This window comes from Parambassis ranga, chromosome 5 (genome assembly GCF_900634625.1).
Source record: "Parambassis ranga chromosome 5, fParRan2.1, whole genome shotgun sequence".
Classification (NCBI taxonomy): Eukaryota; Metazoa; Chordata; class Actinopteri; family Ambassidae; genus Parambassis; species Parambassis ranga.
The window spans coordinates 16,492,737-16,517,642 of NC_041026.1; the positions used below are offsets into that span (position 1 = coordinate 16,492,737).

Consider the following 24,906-nt stretch of genomic DNA (forward strand, 5'->3'; position numbering starts at 1 on the left):
ACATTCCGTGGTATGAATGACTGGCGTTTGATAACAGAAAGGAAACAGAGCATTAGATCAGAGGACAGTAGAAGCATTGGGTCAAATAACCAACCAAACACACACACACACACACACACACACACGCTATGTGCACAGTTCTATATTGCGGATATGTCGGTCACTAAAATAAGCGCTTCTTTGCAGAAGACGTCACGGCGCGCCGGAGCCGCGGTGGATACTGGGATAGCAGGCGGCTGTGGAGGTCAGAGAAGAGACACTCCAAGTATCAAAATGTCGGTTGCTGGGCTCTCGTCCTTGAGTCGTTGCAGTGTTTTGGCATTCCGCTCTCCCGCAGGACTGGTGGTATGTTTACGGACACTCTAATTAGTAGATGTTTAAAGATTATTAGATGGACAATGTGATGAGGGAAGGTACACACTGAAGTCCAGTTGCGTATCGTAGTCCAGCCACCAGGCTAGCTTTTAGCTCCTAGTTTCTCTTTTAGTTATATATTTCACAAACTCAACTGTAGTCTGTAAATGTGTGTATATTCTGTTTATGAATTGACCCATGTGAAACGTCAAACATATTAAAAGTCCACATCTATGGTCAGCATTACAGATAACGTGTCAAAAGCATTTGTAAACATTAGCTACTAGCTAACTATAGTAAGTAGTAAACTTGTCACCTGATACGTACAACTCAAAACAGCCAGGTATAATTAAAGCAAATCCCTGTGCAACAACGAGGATGTCTAGAATATTTCATGTAGCTTTAATATATTAAATGTTGTCTTGGTTCAGACGTGATGTTAAGCAGCTGTTAAGCATTTAAGCAAAAAAAAGTGTCAATAACGTCACTAGAGAGCAGGTGCTTCGCACTGTGTCCCTGTCTTTTGATGGAACACCATTTCTTTTGTGCAGTCCTAAAAGGTCATGTTTTCTCTCCCTTGTGCCTGCCATCAGGCGGTGCGGTATGCCCAAACAGCAGCAGCGCCAGCAGTACAGCCCAGAATAAAGAAGTTCCAGGTGTACAGATGGGACCCAGACACTCCAGGAGACAAACCTCGCATGCAGACCTATGAGATTGACCTTAACACGTGAGTCTTACTCACCGGTTTATCCCTCTGCACAGAGGAAGCCCAGTGGAATGGCAATCTTTGTGTTAAAAGAATTAGTATTTGGCACATTGTTCAAAGATGAGGTGTTTTTATACAGATTACTGGCATTCAGTCTGAAAAAACAACTAATCTTTAATCAGAGAACAGTACAGCAGTAACAGCTTTTTCAGGTTAGGTATCAACAGTCCAACCAAATCTCAGTTTATCTTATATTATGAAATTTGCTGAGTATAAATTTAAAAACTAAAAAATGAAATGAATTTCAATAGAGTCCATTAAAACTAATTTGGTGGCTTGCAGTGTAGACCATTGAAAACAGGACCCAATTGTTTGATTTGTACAGTCTTATGGTGGCTTAAATGTAGGTGCTCTGACAGCCTGGCATATTTCCAGTCCTTTTCTTCATCTGTTCTCTAATCAGCTTCAAGAGACTCTCAACTTGCTTCTGACAAATCAGCACTGCAGCTAAATCTCTCTGAAATGATCACCATCTGTAGCACTTGCCTAATTAAACACACCAAAGATTTTGAGAGTTCCACACTCACTAACTGATTGTTTCTTTATCTAGTTGTGGCCCGATGGTTCTTGATGCACTCATCAAGATTAAAAATGAGATGGACTCTACTCTGACCTTCCGACGCTCCTGCAGAGAAGGTCAGTCACACACAGCTTGAAGCTTGATGCCAGGTCCACCTTTTATTACACTCAAGTAACTTTTGTCTCTTATAATAAAAGCTTTTTTTTACATCAGGTATTTGTGGGTCCTGTGCAATGAACATTAATGGAGGAAACACTCTCGCATGTCTCAACAAGATTGATACGAACCTTAGCAAGCCATCTAAGATTTACCCCCTGCCACATATGTATGTGGTGAAGGACCTGGTGCCTGTGAGTACAAAATCCTGTTTAGAAGTCAGCTGCACTGTGAACATTTGAAATACATTCAACTTTCAGTCAAATTGACATTTTTGCACTGATTGGATCATTGACTGTAGTGCTGTCTGTGCAGGACATGAGTAACTTCTACGCTCAGTACAAGTCTATCGAACCCTATCTGAAGAAGAAGGACGAATCACAGGAGGGGAAAGAGCAGTACCTGCAGACTGTAGAGGACAGACAGAAGCTGGTACAATGCCTACATTTGTAAAACAATGACAGACAAGCTTTCCAGTGCCCTTATGTTACTTTACTGATTTTCCCCTGTGTAGGACGGACTGTATGAATGCATTCTGTGCGCCTGCTGCAGTACGAGCTGCCCAAGTTATTGGTGGAATGGAGACAAATACCTCGGACCTGCTGTGCTCATGCAGGTGTGTGTCTTACGTACATAAACATGGATGTGATTAATCATATATTGTATCAACACAAACAGCCATGTCAAAGAATAGTTTATAGTAATTTTTTATATTTTGTCCCAGGCGTATCGTTGGATGATTGACTCACGAGACGAGTTTACAGAGGAACGCCTGTCCAAACTGCAGGATCCTTTTTCTCTGTACCGCTGCCACACCATCATGAACTGCACCAAGACCTGCCCCAAGGTAACCCATCAGCACATGGCCACACACACAGACAGTAGATACATGTCATTTCTCCTAATGGAATGTGTATTCCTCTCTGGTTACGAGTCTGCTGGCCTGATATCAGACAGAATTGTTCACTTATTCCTTCTTTAGTTTGACCTCCACTACAGATGGAATCGATAATCAATAGAGCTAAACATACCTCTCTGAATCAAACAATGATCCACTCACCCTGATGGCTGCAGACATACATTTGTTCTGATTTTTGGTGTCTATTATCTAAACACTTACAGTAGATTTAAGTTATTGTATGTTCTGATACATAAAACTGGGCAACTTCCCTGTAACACTAAGACTTTTGTCCTTCTGATTATAGCATTTTTTGTCACATGGAGTCTCACGTATGATGAATACATGCATTATAACACTAATATATGTTCCACACAGCGCTGATTGTTTAATTCTTGACACCTTTGTGCAGAGAAGTAGCTCTTTCATGTCACAACACCGACAAAGCGCTCAGACTCACAGTGGATAGATTTGAGTGTCTGGATTCAGGCCAGTAAAAAGTACAATGTGTAGGTGATGCAGTATCTCTGAGAACTGTAACATCTTCACACTGTTGGTTCTTTGTAAACAATGCATCCACTAAATACTAATTGCTCTCTGTGCTTTTCCTCTCAGGGGCTGAACCCAGGAAAGGCAATAGCTGAGATTAAGAAAATGATGGCCACATATAAGGAGAAGAAGGCCGCTGCTGTCTGAATCCTCAGCTGTCCTTCAGTACAACCTGTCCCTGCGTAATTAAATTATATATTGATTAAAATACTTATTGAGGTCTGATGGGCCAGTGCACCAGTTATCTCCACCACCACATCCTGCAGGATGGAGCTATGGGGGTGTGTGTGTGTGTGTGGCTGGAGGACTCGGTGTTACACAAACGCACATGTACAGTATGAATGCAGAATGCATGAGTGTGAGTCTTACATGTACCATAACACAGGTATTTATCTCCAGCTCTACTGTGTGTATGTTTGTGCACTTCAGCGATGCGGTGCTGCTCGATGAAGTAAAAATGAGGCGTTCTCTTGTGTGTAAACAATTTTTTAGCTTGTTGCTTTTCAAGTTAGCAGCTTTTCACAAACATGCAGTGTTCATGTTCTGTCAGATCTACCCAACATCCCAACAACAGCTTTTGATGGAAAATAAATAGTTTAAATGCATGCAGCTGTTTTCACTGGTTATTTGCTGTTTGATTTCATCTCATGTCATCTTTTTATGCACTCCGGCATTAGCACTCAGTGTCCCCTAGGTGTCGCTGGTTTGCTGATATTTAAGCTTATTTAACAACCAATCAGCCACCAGACTGGGTTTAATTAACTTCATCACAGAGGCAGGTAATAGTGTTTTTAGATTTCCACCTATAAATATTATATCTACTATAGATTACCTGACACGTCAAACAATAATGCATCTGATGATCATAGCATGCTCAAAGGGCATATGTTAAATGTAGGGTTTATCCAGTTATACATCAGCCATGATGTCATTTATTCTGTATAAATTAGATCATGATTTTATGTAACCAATTTATATTCAAAATAAAAAATATAGCAACATTATGGTTGCATTTTAAAATCCAATTTATCAGTAACAGTGTTCAGCCATTCCTCGACTTGCTGCGGGTCGGTGCTGGGACCGGGGGCTGGAGGCTGGAGGCCGGGACTGGACTGGACGGGGAGGAGACTACAAATGCGGGGTGGTACAATGTGGCGCTGCGAGGTCCTGCTGCACTCACTGGACGCATGAGAGCTGCTGGAAGTCGGAGCTAATTGAAACAAAGTTGGGTAAGATCTCCGAAAATAAGTCATATGACTGTATTTTAACTTTTGAAATTTAGTTTGGACTTTATATTTCTTTTTCCTTTCATGCACTCATGCTGAAATGTGTTAATTACACTGAAGTTAAATTGCATTAATACAGCATGAAAAAAACAGGAGACATGATTTGTCCACAGGTTACATTCAGACTGCTCGCTGTTTTTAATGACTTTATCTGTGCGCCTAATGTAGACCGAATAATTAGGGGTACTTTCCCTGTATGTTAATGGCTGATGAGAGTTGACATGTGGTCCTGTGTTTTCACTGGAGTCGAAGGAGGAGGAGGAGGGACTTCTTTACAGCACAGCCTGCAGCCATGGCACTGGAGGAAGAAAAAAATAAAAATCAGTTGTTTCCAGGGAGAGAGAGAGAGAGAGAGAGAGAGAGAAAGGGGGTCGATGAGGGCGCATGGAAAGATGATTTAGAGTTTTTCTACTGCATAAAATCAAAAGGCACAACAATGGATGACAGCACTACATCTCCTGTGGCTGTCCTCAGAAACTCTTACTAATGTGTAACGTGTGTGTGTGTGTGTGTGTGTGTGTGTGTGTGTGTGTGTGTGTGTTAAAGTGGGGGGAGATGGAGTCTGTGTAGCTCGAAAGGGAAAAACTCATTGTAGAGAGGGGGGCTAATCACTCCCAGATGTGTGCTGTGAAAACATATGGTTTCCAATAGCCACTGTGATGCACAAGAAGAATACAGAGTGTGTTATACAAACACACACAATTATTGATATACTTGCAGAACTTGGGCATTTTGTATTTTGTGTTCATTGTAACCACACACCCTACACACACACACACAGGATGTGTTCATGTTGAGTGTATAGAGCGGCCTACAGTGGAGCAGCAGCATTCATACTTTCCACATAGTGGAAAAGTGGTTAGAGGAAGTAAAGTGAAGGGTTTTACTGTAAGAACTTCATTGACAGCTTAATTTCTCTGTGATGTCTTGACGGCATTCATGTGTTTTTTTTTGTGCACATGTCATTTCTTTTCTGCTTGTTGGGGTGGAGAAGAAGGAGAAGAAAGAAAAAAGAAGGGGGAGAGGGGAAATGACCAGTGAGGGCGACAGAAGGGAAATGAGGGATGTGGAGACAGAGGGAGGGATGAAGAAAAAGAGAGGGGTGGGGTTGAGGGGTCCTCAGTTTCCTTTCCTGGAATGCAGCCTCGAGACAGTCTGCTGCAGCGAGGAAAAGTAGGAAAACAGAGAGATTGTTCTTAGGAAGACAGACGTGCCACATTCTTGCTGTCGAAGTTTTTCTCCTCTCAGTTTGGGGGCAGTAAAAAAAAACAAAGAGGGAGGATGGGGGAGATGAGGGGGTGAAGGAGGGCAGATGGGGGGGGGGTAGGAGCAGTAGGGGGGGCTGGGAAGGTGACAGAGGGCATAGAGAGAGAGAGGAGGAGAAGAGAATTCAGGAGGCCAAAGACACATCCAGCTCTGAGCAGTTCGTTTTCCTCCTGTCGGTTTGTTTTGATTCTCTCATCTTCTCTCCAGTGTTAAAGTCAGTCTACCTCCCAGAGCGACCATGAGAGTCCTGTTACTCATCTGCATGCCAGGTAACCAGTGAGCACCAAAGTCCTCCGAACACACACTTCACATCCTGATTTATATATAACACACAGAGTTACATGTTCGTCTTCTTTCTACGAGGATCAAAATGATTGATAGCACTCATTACTCCACATAATGAATATAAAACTCCATCAGCTGGTTAGCATAGCTTATTGTGGGGTCATATGTACAGAAGGCACTTAGCCTTTTTGGCTAAGTAATAATATTTTATTTGAAATGTTTTTTTAAACAGTTTTTAGAGCGTTTCACTGAACTTACTTGACTTTGTCCATAAATATCATCACATGTAAACCACAGATCAACAGTACATTTGGAGGAGTCATAATGTCAGCTGTGTAGCTTAAAATATGCTAACATCAGCCACCTTTGGGAGTGCATCATGTCTAACAGGATTACTCTCCACCTCTGCTTTCCTCTCATCACCTCATCTTTATGATTATTTGTCTGAAATGTCAACAGTCCTGCTGCTCGCCCAGCCTCAGTACCAGGAACCATTTCCCTTTCTGGGTGAGTTCATTAAGAGAATTTTGGCCTGCATTGTTCCAGCTCAGCATGGGGTTTTATATCAGAGCGCTGCACATCTGTTTCTGATTCCTGGCTGTCTTCTGATGTGTCACCTCCCCTGGAGGAGTTCTCTGCCTCTCTCTCCGGCTTCTATTGTTGTTTACCTCCCGCATGGAGACTGTATCACAGTGTAAATAGCACTTTGACCACTCTGCATGTTATTATTTGCAAACATCTTGTGTATGAAGTCATGGATTACAGCCTCACAGCTGGCTTGTTTACTTCTTTTCAGCATGCAGGTGGTTCATTTTATATGCTGCAGTGATGTGATTTCTGTGTAACTCATGAATTGTTTTTTTTTCCTCCTGCTTGTTTTCTGGCTTTATAGATGAATACGGGCCGGATTATTTTCCAGGTAAATCATTTCATTCTCTGGATGTTCTGAAATGTTGTGTTTAAATGTCAGCGTGTGACAAAATGATCCTCTCCTTAGACACCGATCTGGACTCTCTTCCTGGAACCTACCAGCAGCAGGTTAAACTGGAGCCAGCAGTCCGTCTTGAAAAAGGTTCACAAGATTTAATCACAGTTTATGTTTCATGAACCTAACGTAAAGAAGTGTGTCTGATCTGTAAATGTGTTTTCTGTTTGGATTTCAGAGTCTGATTTGGAGACGGAGCCCACGGAGCCCGGCCCTCTCGGTAAGCATGCAGGAGAGACGGGTAGAGGTTTGGTTGCTTGTTAACATTGAGTTGATAAATGATTTTGTCCCCTGATTGATTCTTAGATTGCAGAGAGGAGCAGTATCCCTGCACCAGACTCTACTCTGTCCACAAGCCATGCAAGCAGTGCCTCAACAGTCTCTGCTTCTACAGGTATGCAGTGTGGGCAGCGACTTCTTAAATGACAAGCTCACTCTGAGAATGAAAACACACTCATTACCTCTGATGTCTCCACATCAGTCAAAGCTCCTCTGAAGTCCACAAGACAAACACATTATTATGAGTAACGTCACATGGTTTCATTTTAGTCGTTTAATCTACTGTTATCGCTCCAGAAAGCACAAATCTGTCTGTAAAATCTTTCCAAACATTTGTGCCACATCAGCAGAGGAACAGCACACTGACTGTATTTTGTTTATGGAGTTCTGGGCTGTTCTACAGCAAGTAATTACACAGAAAATACTCATGTATGCATACATGCATTTTGTATGTTTCTTCATTGCAGACAAGAAACCAAAGTGCTGCTTTTGTAAAGGGAGAATTTACATAAGTTAAACTTGATGGCTCAAAGCACCATTAAATACAGGAGAAAAACTCTATATCAAGAATACAGGACCTGATTACTCTAAAATATGCAGCATTGTTTAATAGTTTGTATGTGAATAATTTAAGTAAATCTGCAGCTCAGCACCATAACCCCATAAACATTACTCACAAACCACATAGATGCACTGCAGGCCACAGAAAAATAAACATGAATCCTAAATTGTGGGGTGAACTGTCCCTTTAAAGGCAGCCTGCTTTCATTGTAAACAGAACTTCTGGCAGAGAAGCAGGATGGACGGATGCACATTTGGTGAAGTAGTGCCGATGTTTATATGATAACTGGCTGAAAATAAACACAGTGGTAATCAATAGTTGTCACTCAGTGAAACAGTGTGGCTTATTGATCTGTTTTTAATAGCTTTGGAGGAACAAGAGCAATAATGACATCATGTTTTGGCCACACAGACATGGATCAGAGTTTTAATGGATTTTGATAAGATGATGATGAGTGCCGAGTTTTCTGTGAATTTCTCCTTTAACATCGCCGCGTTTGTTTCTGCCTCATTTATGATCCGCACGTGTTTTCATACAGTTTGAGACGCGTGTACGTCATCAACAAGGAGGTGTGCGTGAGGACCGTGTGCGCACACGATGAGCTGCTCAGAGGTGCGTTCCCTGAACCCTGTGTTTAGGTGTTTTCATGTTGAGGCTTTTTATTTTAACCTCTCTCTTCTATGTGTGTGTGTGTGTAGCGGACCTGTGTCGTGATCAGTTCTCTCGCTGTGGCGTGGCGGCGCTGAGCGGTCAGTGTGTATCACTAGGAGGAAGCTGTGGGAAAAGCTGCGGTGGCTGCTGATGATCAGGGACACTACCTGCCCAGATACTGCCGCTTTAACACCCCCTCTCTCCTCCCTGTTTCACCTCCCTCACTTTGCCTCCTGACTCTTCTGTACGACTCCTGTGCAAAAAGCACTTCTGCCTTTGAATATTCTTCGTTCTGTTTTTTTTTCCTGCCCAGTAGATCCTTTGTGTACGGATAAACATACTCCAAAGATTATTGATGATTGTATGAATCACTGGTGCTATAAAAACGTTTAGAGGTGCACATAAAACTCCTTTTTTGCATATTGTACCTTATTAATTATAATCTCTGCTTTGTGTGTGTGTGTTGACGTGTTACTACTTGTGTTGAAAAGCAGTCGTTTTGTCGTGTCGATCAGCTCACCGTGCACTGACATCAGACAAAATGAATCAATAACCAGCCATCCGCCGTCTCATCCTTGAAGATCATGAGATATGTGAGGAAACAGGTGGTGAGTGACCTCAGTTTTTGTACTACTGCCACCTGTGCTTAGCAACCGAGCATCTCACAAATGGCCTCTGTACTACTGCTTTGTAAAGCTGTCACTATAAAGACTGAGAAAAAAAAATAAAGGTTTTTTTACTACAGCTGTTCAGTGTGTGACTGAATCAAATGTGATTCATCGCTGTAACAAAATCTGCAGCTGCAGCTCAGAGTGCTGAAAGATATTCGTGCACATGGCTTCCATGTGCACGTACGACTGTTATTAATCATCAGTGTTTAATCAATAAGTAAAAACAACATACACCCATTAAAACTAAAATGGACTAATAAAACATCAATGTTCTCTTCTTCTGTTATAAAATAGTGTCTACATGTCACATCGACAGTAGAGTCTGTGTGTTTCTAAGTGAAGATACAGTACACTGAAGACCGTCCCCTCTCCTCTTTTATGTCCTCAACTGTTAATATAAAAGTGTAGGAACCGAGGCCAAGCTGGCAGAGTTTCCTTCCTGCACCACATTCAGACTGTCTGAAGCAGAATCCTGCGGTGATTTTGGGTTTCTTTTTGAATCGGAGCAGGAAGTTTGGGAAGATGTTGAGCAAGGATCAAGTACAGATGGCTGCCAGTAATCAGCAGGCTGCTGGTGTTTCCAGCAGCAGCTGCTGAATCCCGTCCACTCCGACTGTCATTTGTGCTGTAGTGTGCAGTGTTCTTTAGTGTTCACAATGTCATGTAAACAGCTTCACAACATCTGAACAGTATGAAGACATTCGTGTGGGTTATAACTGCTGTAAGACGTTCATGAACAGTGGAGTTTTAAGCTGCAGCTTAGTTCCCTGCCGACAGGACAGAAGACGGAAGAGAGGGCTGCCGCCGTTTTATCTCCTGCTGTAGCTGCTCCTTCAGGGTGGATACCTGCAGTGATAACAGTGGGTGAAGAAAAACATCATTTTAAATATGTCATCAATTTATCCCTGAGTCTGGTTTAGTTAGTTGTGCTTGGTGATAAAACAGTGAATTTTGGCCCATTGCTGTTATAGTCAACATGTATCACCTTACAGATTTAACAAAAAACCAATGGGACTTCTCTTCTGGCTTTTGCATTATTTTACAAAATGCATGCTTTGTTCAATAAGATCACCTCACAGAAGAAATGTGCCAATGATCGTTAGTCAAGTGTTTTTATACTGTATTGTAGTCCATTAGAGTTGTACTGCCTCAGAAGAAAGTGTGAAGGCCTGTATGTTAAAAATCATGTGTGCACCTGCTCCTCCAGCCCTTTGACTCGGTGCCGGTGAGCTCGCTCTCTGGTGCCCAGTGTTCGCTCCACGTCCCTGAAGCTGGTCTTCAGTTTCTCTGCCTCCCGCTGGGCTTCGTCACGCTGCCTCACCAAACTCTCACACAGGTTGTGTGATGGCTCCATGTCAGCCAGCTGGGTCTACTCATAAAACACACACAGAGGTGGAAGAGAGCACAATGTGAATCAGAGGGAAAGTCTGGCCGGCTCTCTACAGAGGGGCTGTTCACACAGAAACGATGGCAGTGATGGCGAGATTTTTTTAGAAATAAATTCAGGACTAAATTCGCTTCTTTTCATTTCATATACAGGTTAGTAACTGAATGAAGACTGATGGCTGCTTGGCTGCTGCAGGGGGGACGGACTTGGAGCACACTCTGCTGGACAAACTGTGTGTTTCACCTTATCAAAATTAACCCAAGCATTTTTTTCTGCATTATATTCTGTACATACAGATGTGGACACATACATTAAGTATTTGGTTAACATAAATCATGTGGCAGTCTTGACACATGTAGAACGATGCACTAGTTTTAAGATAATCACAAGCCTTGTCTTGACAGATACAAAATTATTACACAGCTTTTTTTTGGTTTCCAGGAAATGTTACAGTGGTGGAGATTTACTGCTGTGGTTTAGGAACACATGTGCAGCCTGGGAAAATGGACTGAATGAGCTGAAATGAGGCGTCTATAGCTTGAACTAAACAACTTTAATGACGCATCAGAATTCCGCTGTGGCTGTATTTATTTGCTCAGTTATAGCATGTCTGTGGTAAACAGAAATAAAATACATAGTTATGGCTCGTAAAATTAAATAAAGCCTCAATCAAGCTGCCCTAGATTTTGTTTCATGTTATGTAGACGTCAAACAGGAAGCAATTTATCACTTAAACTCATCAGAAGTTACAGAATTCACTTAAACTTTCCACATTTAAGCTAATCTCCTCCTCCTTTAAATGCTTTTTTCCCCTTCTAAAGTTACTTAAACCAAAATCCCTCACTGCCTGTTGAAGTTTATCAGAGTCAGGAAGCTGTGAGGTTTTAATTCACACATCACAAAATCCTACAAAGCCCAAACTGTGGAATACATTTGTGACACTATAAATGGGATTCTCTCACACTGGGGTAACACAAGCTCACACCTCCAGCACAAGTGTGAAGCAACAGCTAAGGAAACAAATGGTGTGTCTCCAGGAGTCTGCTGTGGTTTGGTGTCATGTCTGCTGGTGTGATGTGAGTCTGTGTTCTGCTCCTCCCCACCTGCAGCATCAGTATCTGTTGCTGTGCTTCCTGCAGCTCCTGCTCCACTGAGTTTAGAGAGCGATCCAGTCGGCTCCTCTCTGCAGACAGACGCATGCCGTCTTCTTCAGACTTCAGCTTCTGACGTTCAACCTGAATTATTCATGGGGATATCAGCAAAAAATGTTTAAAAGGTGATGAATAAACAAACTGTGAACTGTGCTCAGGATCCGACCTTATCCAGTGTATTCCTCAGTGCATCCTTGTCTTTCTCCAGCCTTACAGCCTGCCTCTCTGCATCTTTTTTTTCAGTCTCTAACATGGCGACTGCTCTTTGCAGCCCTCGGAGCCTTTCCTCCACAGTGACCCGCTCCGTCTGAGCCGACTGGGAGCTGCGCTGAGCCTCCACGAGACTGGCTGAGCGCTGACGCAGAGCCTGCGAGAGAAAGACAGCAGTCAAACACAGCTCACAGCGGAGGCGCAGCTGTGTGGTTATCTGCCTCACTGACCTCCTGAGTGTTGCTGAGCTCGGCCTCCAGTTCCTCTCTCTGCAGCTCGCTCTTGCTCAGCTCGCTCTGCAGGTTCTGCACACGCTCAGTGAGGATGGCCATGTTTCTCTTTGCTTCGGCTAACGATGCCCGGGTTTCATCCACTCGCTCCTGAGTACCACAGAATAATAATAACAATCCACAAACATAATGAGCTTTTTATTCACACTGCTTCAGGCTGTTTCTGCTCTCACTCGCTCACCTGTAGAACCCTTTTGTCCTGTTCAGCCAAACTTAGTGTCTTCTGCAGAGAAGCCAGACGACCCTGCGTGCTGCTGTGAGTGGCCGCCACCTCTTGGAGGGTCTGGTTCAGAGAGGTGGTCTTGTCTTTGAGAAGAGATTCTCCTTCCTGAGCTTTCAGCAGAGCCTGGCTCAGCCTCTCCACCTCTCTCTGCAGCAGAGACACGCGGGCTTCACCTTCTGCCACCTACAGCCAAAAAAACAAGACAATATTATATAAATAATATTATACAATTTTCTTAGGTCATGGTGAATCAAAGGCTAAATAATATTTACTGGTACAGTTTATAATTTTTATAGCTTCACTGGAAAGCTAATGAGGTCCGACAGGACTAAAACCCGGGCAAAAACAGGACTAAAGTATAATTTAGATTTAGTTAAATTAGGACAAATGTAATTATACCTATGCACGTCTGGGGCATATAAATATATCATAAATTATGTTTAAAGCTCTTCTATTTATGCCAAAATAAATATTTATGCCATTAGTCTGCTGTACCTGTTTCAGCAGAGAGTCGTGGCGCTCCTGGGTGGCCTGGCTCTCAGCCTCCCGGTCTCCCAGGCTCAGTTTAAGTCTTTGCAGTTCCCCCTCCAGACTGCGCCTCCCAAGCTCCACCCTGGTACCTCGAGCTTCAGCCACTTCTAGCGCCTCCCGCAGGCGCCTCCTTTCAGCCTCCAAACGTACCTCTGCGGCCCGCTGCTTATTTAGCTGATCCTGCAGAGGCCGAGGCCGCAAGTTTATTTATGTAATGGAGGCTACATGGAAGCGGGTCTCTCACACTGCTTTGTGTCATTCAGGAGCTGAATCATTCGAAAATGTGCTGGCATTAAAAGCAGACATATGGAGAGCTGACACAAGACGCCACAAGAGGTGCAACACTGTGTGTGTGGGGCATCTGTTGTTATTACTTTCCCTGGCTGTTGCCATATGGTGACCACAGCAGATCAGTGGTCACTGCTGGGCGTGTAACAATACAAACACATACACAGAAAGTACCTGTGTGTGCTTCTTATCCGACTCAGAGGCCTGCAGCGCTCGCTCTAATTCCTTCACCCTGTCGGTCAGAGCTCTCCTCTCTCTGTCTCCTCTCCTCACCACCTCCTCCTGCTGCTGGAGCAGAATCTGAGTGGTGGTAAGACGCTCATCCAGAGCACGCTTTCCTACAATCACACACATTTACACACTTAAATTGGAGCCCCTCTGCATGGTCGCCATTAATTTGGAAACATTCGGACCTTCTTGATAGTCCTGTATGGTGTTCTGCAGCTGTGTGAGACGACTCTGGGTGGAGTCCCGCTCGCCCTTCAGCTCCTCCAGCTCCCGTTGCAGAGCTCCCAGCTGGCACCGGACATCATCCTTCAAAATCCGTAATAAACACAGACTTTAGTTATACAAACAGCATGATTATACTCCTCAGATTAATATATGTGTGTGTGTACTGTTATACCCTCTCTCTCTGTGCATCACGCAGCTCCTGCAGGAAATCTCTAAGGCCGCTTCGCAGTGTTTCGGGGTCCAGCTCTGGCTGAGGAAGAGGCAGCGGGGTGTTACCTCTCTCAGGAGATGCAGCTCCCGAGCCTAAGGTGTTGTCAGGGGTGCTTAATCGAAACTCTGTGGGAATAAAGGAGAGCCAACAAGATAATTGTTTGCTTACATAATTTAACTTTATATGTATACTATGCTAGTTGCCATTTATTTCCTTCCCTACACATGTTTTAGGTTAATTGTTAATGTCTGCAAAAGTATGTATGTCTCTTTCTTACCTTTAGGTGGAGACAGTGAGGAGCGCAGAGGTGAGATGCTGTGATGGCGCGACATGCTGCCGGGTGACGTGGTGCTTCCTCCTGGGCTCCTCCCCCTGCCTCCTCTGCCACCTGCTCCGATGCCGAGCGTTCGGGTCAGCGCAGATTGGAGGCTGCTCAGGCGAAACTCCAGGTCCCTTTTTGCGGCCTCAGATCGGAGCAGCTCCGCCTCAGTGGCGGCCAGTCGACCCTGAGCCTCACTCAGCTGCAGGCTGAACTGAGCAGCAGAGTCCTGGGATGCCTGAGTGCGCAGCGACAGGTTCTTCGCTTCATCCTGGAGCTTCTTCTCACAGCCACGAGCCTCCTGCAGCTGAGCAGTCAGCTCTCTTTCGCAGCTGCGCCAGCCCGACTCTAACTCCAGCAGACGCTTCTGAGACATGGAGAGCTATAAGAGAAGCAAAAACTGTGACATGTAGAAAACAGCAGGTACAAAAATTAGCCTCTGCTCCATCCTCACCTCTTTTTTGAGGGAATCTCTGGCGGTTTCAGCTTCAGTGAGCTTCTGTTTGAGGGTGAAAACCTCCTTTACTCTGTCCTCCTCTCTTTGCTCCTCCATCAACAGACGAGCCTGCAGCTCTGCCACCTCTCTTCCCTTCTGTTCCTTCTCTCCATCTAGAACCTTCAGCTGAAACAAATATGAGAAAAATAAAAATAAATAACCTATAACTGGACTGAATATGAAGACCAGGGCTTCTTTTTTTCATGTCTGACCTGCCTGCGGAGCTCTTGCAGTTCTCGCCGGGCTTCAAGTCGTGACTTTTCAACTTCTCTGAGGCAGCTACGCAGCTCCGCCACCTCCTTCTGAGTGGACGACAAGTTCTCCTCCAGCACAGCAAGCCTCTGCTCCTTCTCCTCACACTGTCGCTTCACACTGACACATACAGACACACACTCAAAGGTCAGTTGGCTGTAAAATGTGAACACACGTGTTACTTCATCCTGTTTACCTGATTCTCTCTAGTTCTGCACTTCTCAGCGATTCTCTCAGCTGAGTGTTGGATTGGCTTAGAGTGTCTCTCTCCTTGGTGACATCAGAGAAACCGCGGCGCACTTCTGACCCCTCTCTGCGGTAGTTGTCCGCTACATCCTGGGTTTGGTTCAGGCGACGTTCAGTCTCCAGCATGTCCCTCCTCAGCTGGTCTCGACTCTCCTCAGCAGCAGACAGAGAAGCTCTGCACTGCTCCAGCTGGAGGACAAATGTCAAGCAAGAAAATATGATGATCTGCCTGACACTTTTGTCACATGTTGTCTCTTGAACTAGATCCCCTACCTCTTTGAGAGCAACTTCACCACGTGACCGGAGATCAGTGCACGTCTCTCGTAGACAGTGGAGTTCTCTCTCATGAGCAGAGGCTGCGTCTTCCAGCTGCGAGCGAAGCTCCAGCAGCTCGCTGGTCAGAGCCCCAACCCTGATCTGAGCAAGAAAAAACAAACAAAAAAAGACAAGGAGTTAAGATTGACAACAGCTGGTGATAAATACAATGTCGTCCTCCCATCACCTGCTCCTGTTCTTTGTAATGAACTGCCTCTCTGGCCAGCCGCTCGCTCTCTAGGGCTGCAGCTGACAGCTCAGCCTGCAGACTGGACACTCTGTCAGACAAAACTGTCTTCTCAGCCTCCTTCAGAGAAAGAGCCTGGAAAGAGAGAAAACATCTGCTTGATTACACTTCACAGTTACAAATCAAAAACATTACTGATGACTAAGACCCCTGTCCTGGTAGAAACCGTTGTTCATTATGGTTGTGTTATCAGGATGTTTCCTCTCACCTGTTGTTTCTCAGTCTCAGCCTGCAGCAGACACTGGTCTCTGTCATGCTGCAGAGTCCTCAGTTCATCCTGCAGCTCCTCCCTTTCTCTCTTTGCTCTGTGAAGCTGATCCTCCGTCTCCTGTCTGAGCTTCCTCAGAGCGACCTCATGCTCCATCAGTAAGCTGTGCCGCACAACTTCCTGTGAAACAGAACAGCCAGGAGCAGGAACACACTAGTTATCTGCATCAACACATTATTCAATAACGTTTATGAATGCTCTCACCTTTTCTGAGACCAGTCTCTCCACCTCCTCCTGATGCTCAGAGATGGCCTTGCGTAAAGCCTGCTGGGCCTCCAGCTGTGCAGCATTCAGACTCTGATTCAATGTTTGTTTCTCCCTCTCAGCTTGGGTCAACGCATTCTCCCCATCTGAGCGAACGCGCTTCAGTTCAGCTGGAAATCACATCCGGGAAAACAAAGAAGGGAACACCATACAACCATTAGGTATTCATTGTGACATTTTCCGCTCCTGCTTCTTCGTGCTATCTCCTCATCTCACCTGTTGCAGTCTCACAGCGGACTCGAAGGTTTTGGTTGTCTGATTCCAGCTGCTCTCTGCGTGACTCCACCTGAACGAGCTGCTGCTGCGCATCAAACAGACTCGTTTCCAGGGACTCCCGCTCCGACCTGAAGGTTAGAGAGAGCAGGATGTCCAGGTCGCACTCTCAAAAAATGGACACACACAGACTCATGAGAAAAGCAGCCCACCTGAAAGCAGCCAGTTCCTCTGATAGCATGGCGTTTTCTCTCTCAGATGCTGTCAGCTGCACCACTAGAGCAGCTTTGTCCCGGGCCAGTTCTGCCCGACTGCGGCCGGCCTCTTCTAAGGCCACCTCGTTCCTCTGGCCCTCTCCTTTGGTGAGACTTAACTCTGAACCCAAAGAGGTCACCTCACCACAAAGCTGTCAAAAAAACAGTGTGCATGTGACCTGATTGACCATAAAAATATTCATAAAATAGTCTGAAAGCATCTCTAAAGTGTGCCAAGTAAACTATGTGCTTGAATGTAACCTTTAAATGATGATGTAATATAATCCGTTATGTACCTGGCTGACTCTCTCCTGCAGCTTAAGTCTCTCCGCCCTGAGACTCTGGAGCTCTGCCTCCATCCCCACCCGGCTTAGCTCAGCGTCCTGCAGTGACTGGTGCAGCGTGATGCGAGCAGACTCCAGCTCCAGCCTGTCCTGCTCTAACCGGACCAGCTCATCTCTGATGGTCAGCTTCTCCTGTTCAGCCTCGCGTTTTTGACCCTGCAGCAGGGCCTTCTCCTCCTCGAGCTTAGAGACAGACACAAGAGTGAGACAATCGTATCAGAGGGGACCTAAAAACCGTAGCTTATGAGTTTTCTTACTATGACAGAATCTGAGAATCTACTAATGTTTCTGCTGTTTTGGCTCATTTTGTGATTCATGCACCTGACATTTTTAACTCTGGCCTCTCACCTGGAGGATGTAGGCGTTGAGGTCAGCTTTGTCTCTGGCCAAACTCTCGTTCATGTTGCCCATCTTTGCCAGAGAGTCTCTGAGTGCAGCGTCCTCTGACTGGAGCTTGTTAAGCACCAGAGACAGCTCTGTGTTACTGCTCTCAGCCTGGAGGGGAGACGTTTGGGTCAAACACAGAGTATTATATCTACTAAATAAAAACCATTTGCCTTTGGCTTACCCTACTGAGGGCTTCAGACAGCTGGGCTTTCTCTCGCTCCAGCAGCTGCCTTTCGATCTCCCCCTGCTGGTGAGTCTCCCTCACTGCAGACAACTCGCCACGCTGAGCAGAAGCCCGACTCTCACTCTGATCCCACTGCCGCTGTCTGTGTCCAGCAAACACATGCAGCACTAGTTGTTAATGTGTATAACTTATCGACAAGTGCAGGGAGGGATTAATAGATGCTGTAATATGCTTTATAAGACATAAACATGAATTGAGTCTAAAAAGGTGGCCACTCAGTTATTTGTTTAAATGTGTGTATAATTTTAAATGATCACTTTGCTGCTTTCACATGTATCAAATGTGAAGCAAGGGTGTGAAGAATAAGGCTCAGCAGAGGAGAAGCAGACAGGGTCTTGAATGGCTTCCTGTGATTGCACTAGACTTTGTGGATTAGTCTCTTTAATCGCTTATCAATTAGCCTGCTTACATCCTCTGAGACTCTGCCTTCGCCCGGTCTCTCTCATGAATGGCGGCCTCCTTCTCCTCCCTCTCGTGGTCTCGTTCTCGCTGAACGGACGCCACAGTCAGCTGAAGCTTCTCACAGTCCATCTGCAGCATCTGGCTGCTGCTCTGCGCAGTCTGAACTGCCTTCTCCAGGTTCACCTTCTCACTGCAACATTGATGAATCATGTAGGAGAACATGTGGTGTTACAGCTGAATATTCTGACTAGAAGAAGATTGTCAGAGTGGTGGTTAAGCTGTTTGTAAACCTGGCCAGCGCCTCTCTCTCCTGCTTCAGACGGTCCTTCTCTCTCTGCGCTGTCTCCCTCTCTCTCTGAGCAGCATCCCGCTCTCGCTGCAGCGCTTGGCTTCGCTGCTCGGTGTCTTTTTTAGCTGCCTCAGACTCAGAAAGCTGCTTTCGAAGCTGTTGGACTGTGGACTGGGCAGAGAGCAGACGACCTCGTACATCCTGAGTGAGAGGAGAGAGGATGGTGTTATACGAGATAGAGGGAGAAAATGTGACATTTTTCTGTGACAGATACTGTTTGTGTAGTTTATGTCCATTAATTATTGTTTGCTGCTCCCACTAATTAAAAGGGTTTAAATGACCCCAAAATGCAGCTATTCTAAGGAGTAGCTATGCTAAATGTGAAGATAAGTACTGTCAGTGTGGCTACTACAGAAATATAACTATATCTAATATTGTGATAGTAAAAGAACGCAAATATATCAATTGATCTTGTGTATATCTAAAAATAGATAAATTAGATGTGATTAGTGAATCTTATTATAAGACGTTCATGTGATTGGACAGACGTGTCTTGTTTTCTTTTTGGACTGTGTGTAACTTGTCACCTGCAGCTGGAGTGTCTTGTTGGTGACGGCAGATCGCAGAGCTGCCAGAGCCGCCTCCGGCAGAGGAGGCAGGGAGGAGGGTCTAAGGGGGGAGGATGACCTCCGAGGAGAAGAAGAGCGGTGAGGGGAGGAGTCATGGATCAACGCGAGCAGCGAAGCTCCAGAGCTGTCCTGATCTGCTTCTGATGATGACTCTCCATCTGACAAAACTGTCTGTAAAAGAAAATTAACATGAAGCGCGTTCCCTCTTTTCTAACAAGGACCAGATACAGTCACAACTGTGTGTGCTGTAGTACCTGAGCGATGTCCCGCAGTGTGTCCAGCAGTGTCTCAGAGTGAGATCTCATCATCTGCATGTCTGTCTCTTCATTGCCGCTCTGCTCCTGAAGCACACGCAGCAGCCTTATTAATGACACTGACCAATGAGAAACCTATTACAGTCTTTCCAACAGCTTCAGACGCTCACCTCAAGCCTCCTGGTCAGCGTGACAATTTCAGTGTCTCTCTCTTCTATTCGGCTCTTCAGTCTCTCCATTTCTCGTGCTAAATCTGACAACCTGACAGACAAACACAACCAGCGAAGAAACTGATTTGATTAAACCACAGATGTAAATACTCAGAGGACCAGGCAGATGCTCCTCAGGAAGACTTTTATCCATGAAGCTCCACATTGTAACTGACCTGAGGTTGAGCTCACTTCTCTCTGTATCTGTTCTGGTCTGAAGGTTCATCATCTCTGACACTCGATCTCTCAGCTGCTGCTCCAGCTGAACCCTCAGAGTTTTCTCCCGCTCCAGAGCCACAGCTGCTCCTCCCTCCCGGCTGTGTATCGAGGCCGACAGACCAGAGCAGGACACCTGAGCAGAGTGGGATATCCGGGCCAGCTCGGTACGCATGTCTGACAAGTCCCTGCGATCAGAGAGAGGCAGGAGGGAGATACATTCACAAGATGACACTCAAGTCACTTTTTGTAATGAGGTTCTGATGTTTACCTTTCAGTGGCACTTTTCATCTCACACACATTCCTCCTGAACCCGACCACTTGTCTCCACAGCATCAGCAGCCGACTGTGCTCACTGCTGAAGTAGCTGTGGAACGACTGAACAAGCAGTGCAAGAGAAAATAACAAGTTAACTCTCTTCTTTATTTAAAGTGTGACACTCTTTTTAAAGCATCCCTCTCTCACCTCTTCTTCTCTCCTCCAGTCAGACTCCTTTTGGTCCAGCTCCTCTCTGGCTTTGGTCCAATCAGCAGTGAGCCTGCGGATGTCCTGGCTGAGAGCCTCATTGGCCAGACCGGCCTGCTCCAACTGCTCCCTCAGCATCGCGTTCACCGCAGACAAACTGCTGCTCCTAAAAAAACACAAAACAAACACGTCAAAAGAACTGGTGTGGGTCAGACACAATGTAAACATAGTTCACTGCAGCTTTTTGATATTTAAGCTTCAAATCCAGTCATTTAAAACAGCAGACACACTGAATGCTACAGGCCTAACCCTTCAGACACCGAGGACCCAATGTTGCCCATGTCAGCCCCCTTTGGCTGGAAAATATTAATAAAATTGCAATAAAATTATTTAAGATTAACAGATTAAGATTATTGAATACAGGGGATCACCATCACCTTTAGCCACAAACTTAGTACTTCTTTAAACACATCAGAGTTTTACAGTGATGTATCACCTCTGCTGTTCTTCCTCCAGACGGATCAATGCATCCTCCAAGTTGCTGTTTGCTTCATCCTGATGGCGACCATTAGATGATTCACTGTGTTCCTGAAAGAGCAGATTGTATATTGAGGCGTTTTTCTCTCAGAGTCGCAGATTGCTAAAATAAATAAATAAACTCCACCTACACTCAGCCTGTGTTTCTCCAGCTCTGAGGATTTCTCCTGCAGCATCTGCTCCTGATCTCCACACCTCTTCTTATACTGAAGCACCTGCAGCAGGAGGACATTTGTTACCATCTGGCAACGTCTCAGCTAAAGACAGAATAAAACAAAACAGTCTAACCTTAGCTTGCAGCTTCTGCACGAGCTGCGCCTGCCTCTGCTGCCCCTCCTGGTAGGCTGTGAGCTTACGCTTGTAGGCCGCTTGCTCCTCATCCAGCCGCCTGCGCAGGTCCACGTTCTGCTGAGCCAAACTGCGGGACTCTAGAGAATCGTGGTCCCCGTCTCCTGTTTCGAAACGCAGTGCCTGCTCCAGCTGTGGATGTAATTAAAAGGAAGAAGCAGGGGGTGACGCTTCATTTTACAGGTAGATATTTCACAGATGGTCACAGGTCTGCAGGGTGCTGCAATACTGTGACTGAAGCCAAATGTCTGTTTACGTGTCCTGTTACACGTTATCACAGCAGCATTTCAGTTGCATTTAGTAGCTGTTTTGGAGCTTTGGGGTCTTTCTTTAAGTTGTCCTGGTGGACACAGCAGGTCTTTCAACCAAGACCTAGATCACAGTACATGAACCGAGAGAGGCTGGTGTGTATGTGCACGTAAAAGCAATGAGGTGTCATATTAGAGCTTTAGCATCGAATATAACTTTCTGCAGATGACTGTGTTCAAGTGTTTCCTGACTGGATTTAAAGGTTTGGTTTCAGACGTTTGCACCAGATTGTGACTGAACTCCAACACTACACTGAAGTCTGTGCGAATTAAAAGCAAGCTCAGAGCCAGGTTTTAGTGAAGCTGCTGCAAACAACATTTAATTAAACACCTGAGGTCACTTTTCCATCACCAGGTCTCAGCAGCCTTTGACTGTTAACATCAGCTTGTAGCTTTTAATAATTAGAGGAACTTCTTTGTCAGAATATGACTTTAGTAAAGTTGTGTTTTCGATTTTGGATGCCTGCCTTCCTGAATCCTTTAGTAATGTTCAACCCAAAATGAGTTGCCACGGCCACCCACCCACTGGCCCACCACCACCACATCCCTGCTCTCCACTGAAGCCCCTGTTTACAGTCGCCCAGGGTGACAAACGCCATGGCAACATTCCACTTCAGTTCATTCCAGCCCCCATCACCTGGGAGACGAGCAAATCTCAGACAAAAGAAACACCAAGAAAACACAGAAATGGGAAAAAAGGGGGTAAAATGGCACAATGTCTCCTTCATAGACAGATCACCTGCAGAGTTTTGACTGAAAGTCTGTTTTTTAAACTCTGGGACATTATGTTACAGTCTATTTCTCCCTCATAGGTTTGTTTAGAGTCTGTTTGTTCTTACCCTCTCACTAATCGCACCGTACTTGATGGCGAGCTCGTCCCGGTCAGCTCTGCTGTGAGCCAGCAGGTCCTCCAGCCTCGCCAGCTCACCCTGCAGCACCCTGTTCTCCTCCTGGAGGGACATGACTGAGGACATAGCTCCAGCTGATCACAGAAAACAAAACACAGGGACAATGATCAGACAAAGAGAAGGGATGAATCTTTAGTGTGAAAACAGCAGGAGACTCACTGCTTTCGCTGAGGTTCTTTGTGACAATCTCTCGGACTCTGGCTGGCAGACATGTAGGGGGGGCATCAGGTGAAGGACCCCGCACCGTGAGCTTCTTCTCCTCAGACAGAACGCTCTCCTCCAGCCTCTGGTGTAGAAAACAAACACATCTTTTGATTCACAAATGAGCTGACTCATATTAGCTCAACATGCAGACAGATACAATAACAAACTGATGATGATGATAATGATGATGGTGGTGGTGGTGGTGTGCTGTGGTGCCACAGGAGTCACACAGACCACAACTACTGCGTAATGAAAACACAACACACACACACACACACGCATGCTGTGTGCCATCAGCAGCTTTATTTGTCACCCGGTGAAAGGAGCGCGGTGAGATGGATGAAGGCCCGCTGCGCCTCACCTGGATCACACACTCCAGCTTGTTGGAGTCGGTGTCTGAGTTTTCCGCTGCGCTCATCGCGGCTGATATTCAGAATCCTCCCGGGAAAATAGGATTACCTCCGGGGAAATGCAACGTCTTCACGGGCTGAACTGAACGAGGCTCTTTAAGTTTTCCAGCAGGTGCGAAAAAGAAGAAAAGTGTCTGGCTGAGCGGGTCTATTTGACGCTGTTTGTGCGGACAAAGTTTGGTCGCAGAGGAGCCGCAGAGTGTCCGTCCTGCGCGCCTCCTCCTCCTCCTCCTTCTCCTCCGGCACGCAGGCAGGCAGAGATTGAGGACAGCAGGATTAGCAGGTTTTTAAAAAGCACACCCCTCCACCTCCACCACTCTTACTCCACTCACTGCTCCACCACACACAACCACAATACTGCTGCTCTACAAGGAGAGACTGGAATAAAACTTCAACCAGAAAATGAATGTTTGATGAATGGAGGTGAAACATCAGGCTATAAATAATAATAAATAAACTGAGTCAAAACAAAATAAACCTTATTAAAACTTTCAAACTTTCCCTCCCTCTTCCCATTCAGCATTCTAATCTTTTAATAAGATTATAATTTCCTTAGATAATTGGAGTTTTCTTTAATCAATCATGATAGCTGTTTGTTTATAAGTCAGAAATTACAGAAAATGCAGAGATTTATGTAAAATAGGATCACAGGCTCAAAATTCCAGCTAAGAAGGGAAGATAAAAAAAAATATGAGTTAGAGACCAAAAAAGAACTAAAACTTAACAAACATGTTTTGACATGTGGGCACTGCTTTGTGTCTGACTAGAGGAAAGATTCAGGCCTATACTTTCAGTTTTAGATTTAATAATAAAAAAAGGTTTATTGACAGGTCCAAACACATGTTGGCAAATTCAGACCAACAGCCGTTCTGTTGTTGTTTTTTTAATGGAGTGTGTAAGACAGCAGCACTGGACATGACCACTGTGTGTTGTTTGAATTGTCATAGTTACAGACAAGAGGAGCATTGTGTCTGTAGCCTCCACCCCACCCAACACACACACACACACACACACACACACACCGTCTGGGATCTCTTCATTGTGTCAGCTGGCCACATATTACAAATTAAACACTAAACTCAGACACAAGTTTAAATCTTAAACTCTGTGGCGCCCCCAGGTGGTCTGACTGCAGACGACTGGTACTGGCCCAAATGAAATGAAATGTGCATGGAGTCCACGTCTTTTATTTATGAATACAGACCTGACTGTGAAACTTTTTTAACCCTCTGACCTGCAGTCACTGATCAGCTGCACAACAAGCTGCTTCCTCTCCTGCTTCTAGTTCATATTTGTTATTCACACAAAAGGGAACACAGATAAACTAACTGTTTGATTCATCACCAACATCCGCTTTATCCTAAACCACTGAAAGACACGCCCAAGTTTTCAAAAGTCTGAGGAGTTACCGGCGGGAGGAGGAAGAGGAGGAGGAGGAGGAGGAGGGAGGTTGTGCATTAATCTGTGCAGCATCCAACAAATTACACTGAAACTGAATCACAGCTTGGAATGAACTCAGACTGAGACCTGGCTGCTGTGTGAACACCAGCCTGGATATAAACCCGCTCCATGCAGCGACATCACGTCGTGAACGCTGCAGAGAAAACCTCCACTTCCCGGTGTGATGGAGATATCTCACCTCGGCGCTCCGCCTGACGAGCGTTTTCCTGCCGTGTCTTCATCTCTCTCTCTCTGAGTGAGCTCTTTGTAGATCAGTGTGCGGGCAGAAACGAACCAGATCCAGCGCAGTTACAGGCGGACCTTCCGCTGCTGGCAGGCAGAGCTGCCTGTTCAGAAAGCTTCTCCATGCTTTTTCCGGGGAGGGACTTGAGGTCAGCCTGCTCTCATCATATGATCACATCTCATCCAGACACCGCTCAGGCACTACTGTTTACATCCTGAAAGA

At 45.4% G+C, this 24,906-nt stretch overlaps 3 protein-coding genes across 6 annotated transcripts; 2 read left to right on the top strand and 1 right to left on the bottom strand.

Annotated features, from left to right (window-relative positions):
• The first annotated feature begins 196 nt into the window (after positions 1–196).
• Positions 197–3,468, top strand: sdhb (succinate dehydrogenase complex, subunit B, iron sulfur (Ip)). Its single transcript, XM_028406607.1, has 8 exons — positions 197–345; positions 948–1,081; positions 1,671–1,756; positions 1,854–1,990; positions 2,112–2,228; positions 2,311–2,412; positions 2,521–2,643; positions 3,310–3,468. Exons 1-8 carry the CDS (start codon positions 274–276, stop codon positions 3,388–3,390), a joined length of 852 nt encoding a protein of 283 aa, XP_028262408.1. The 5' UTR covers positions 197–273; the 3' UTR covers positions 3,391–3,468.
• Positions 3,469–4,414: 946 nt separating this feature from the next.
• On the top strand, positions 4,415–9,224 carry mfap2 (microfibril associated protein 2). The gene is made up of 9 exons (XM_028406624.1): positions 4,415–4,472; positions 6,003–6,064; positions 6,540–6,587; positions 6,973–6,999; positions 7,078–7,152; positions 7,244–7,285; positions 7,372–7,459; positions 8,445–8,518; positions 8,605–9,224. The coding sequence occupies exons 2-9, from the start codon at positions 6,034–6,036 to the stop codon at positions 8,706–8,708; spliced, it is 489 nt and encodes a 162-aa protein (XP_028262425.1). The 5' UTR covers positions 4,415–4,472; positions 6,003–6,033; the 3' UTR covers positions 8,709–9,224.
• Positions 9,225–9,415: 191 nt separating this feature from the next.
• crocc (ciliary rootlet coiled-coil, rootletin) lies at positions 9,416–24,776 on the bottom strand. 4 transcript variants are annotated; one of them, XM_028406569.1, is made up of 37 exons: positions 24,640–24,776; positions 22,546–22,672; positions 22,318–22,460; positions 21,111–21,302; positions 20,954–21,037; positions 20,782–20,873; positions 20,286–20,451; positions 20,092–20,198; positions 19,781–20,008; positions 19,566–19,656; positions 19,396–19,482; positions 19,100–19,312; positions 18,514–18,713; positions 18,231–18,413; positions 17,759–17,903; positions 17,539–17,685; positions 17,143–17,373; positions 16,805–16,998; positions 16,596–16,723; positions 16,320–16,489; positions 16,056–16,235; positions 15,788–15,922; positions 15,559–15,702; positions 15,236–15,474; positions 15,000–15,159; positions 14,746–14,913; positions 14,250–14,673; positions 13,934–14,097; positions 13,722–13,842; positions 13,483–13,646; positions 12,985–13,200; positions 12,448–12,672; positions 12,207–12,356; positions 11,933–12,133; positions 11,719–11,850; positions 10,424–10,597; positions 9,416–10,074 (listed from the first exon to the last, which is right to left on the bottom strand). In XM_028406569.1, exons 3-37 carry the CDS (start codon positions 22,450–22,452, stop codon positions 9,988–9,990), a joined length of 5,877 nt encoding a protein of 1,958 aa, XP_028262370.1. In that variant the 5' UTR covers positions 22,453–22,460; positions 22,546–22,672; positions 24,640–24,776; the 3' UTR covers positions 9,416–9,987. The 4 variants fall into 4 exon arrangements, with proteins under 4 accessions (XP_028262370.1, XP_028262369.1, XP_028262368.1 ...); XM_028406568.1 differs by lacking the exon at positions 24,640–24,776 and adding an exon at positions 22,952–23,216 and having other exon boundaries at positions 14,250–14,658; XM_028406567.1 differs by lacking the exon at positions 24,640–24,776 and adding an exon at positions 22,952–23,216 and having other exon boundaries at positions 12,207–12,353.
• Positions 24,777–24,906: the final 130 nt, after the last annotated feature.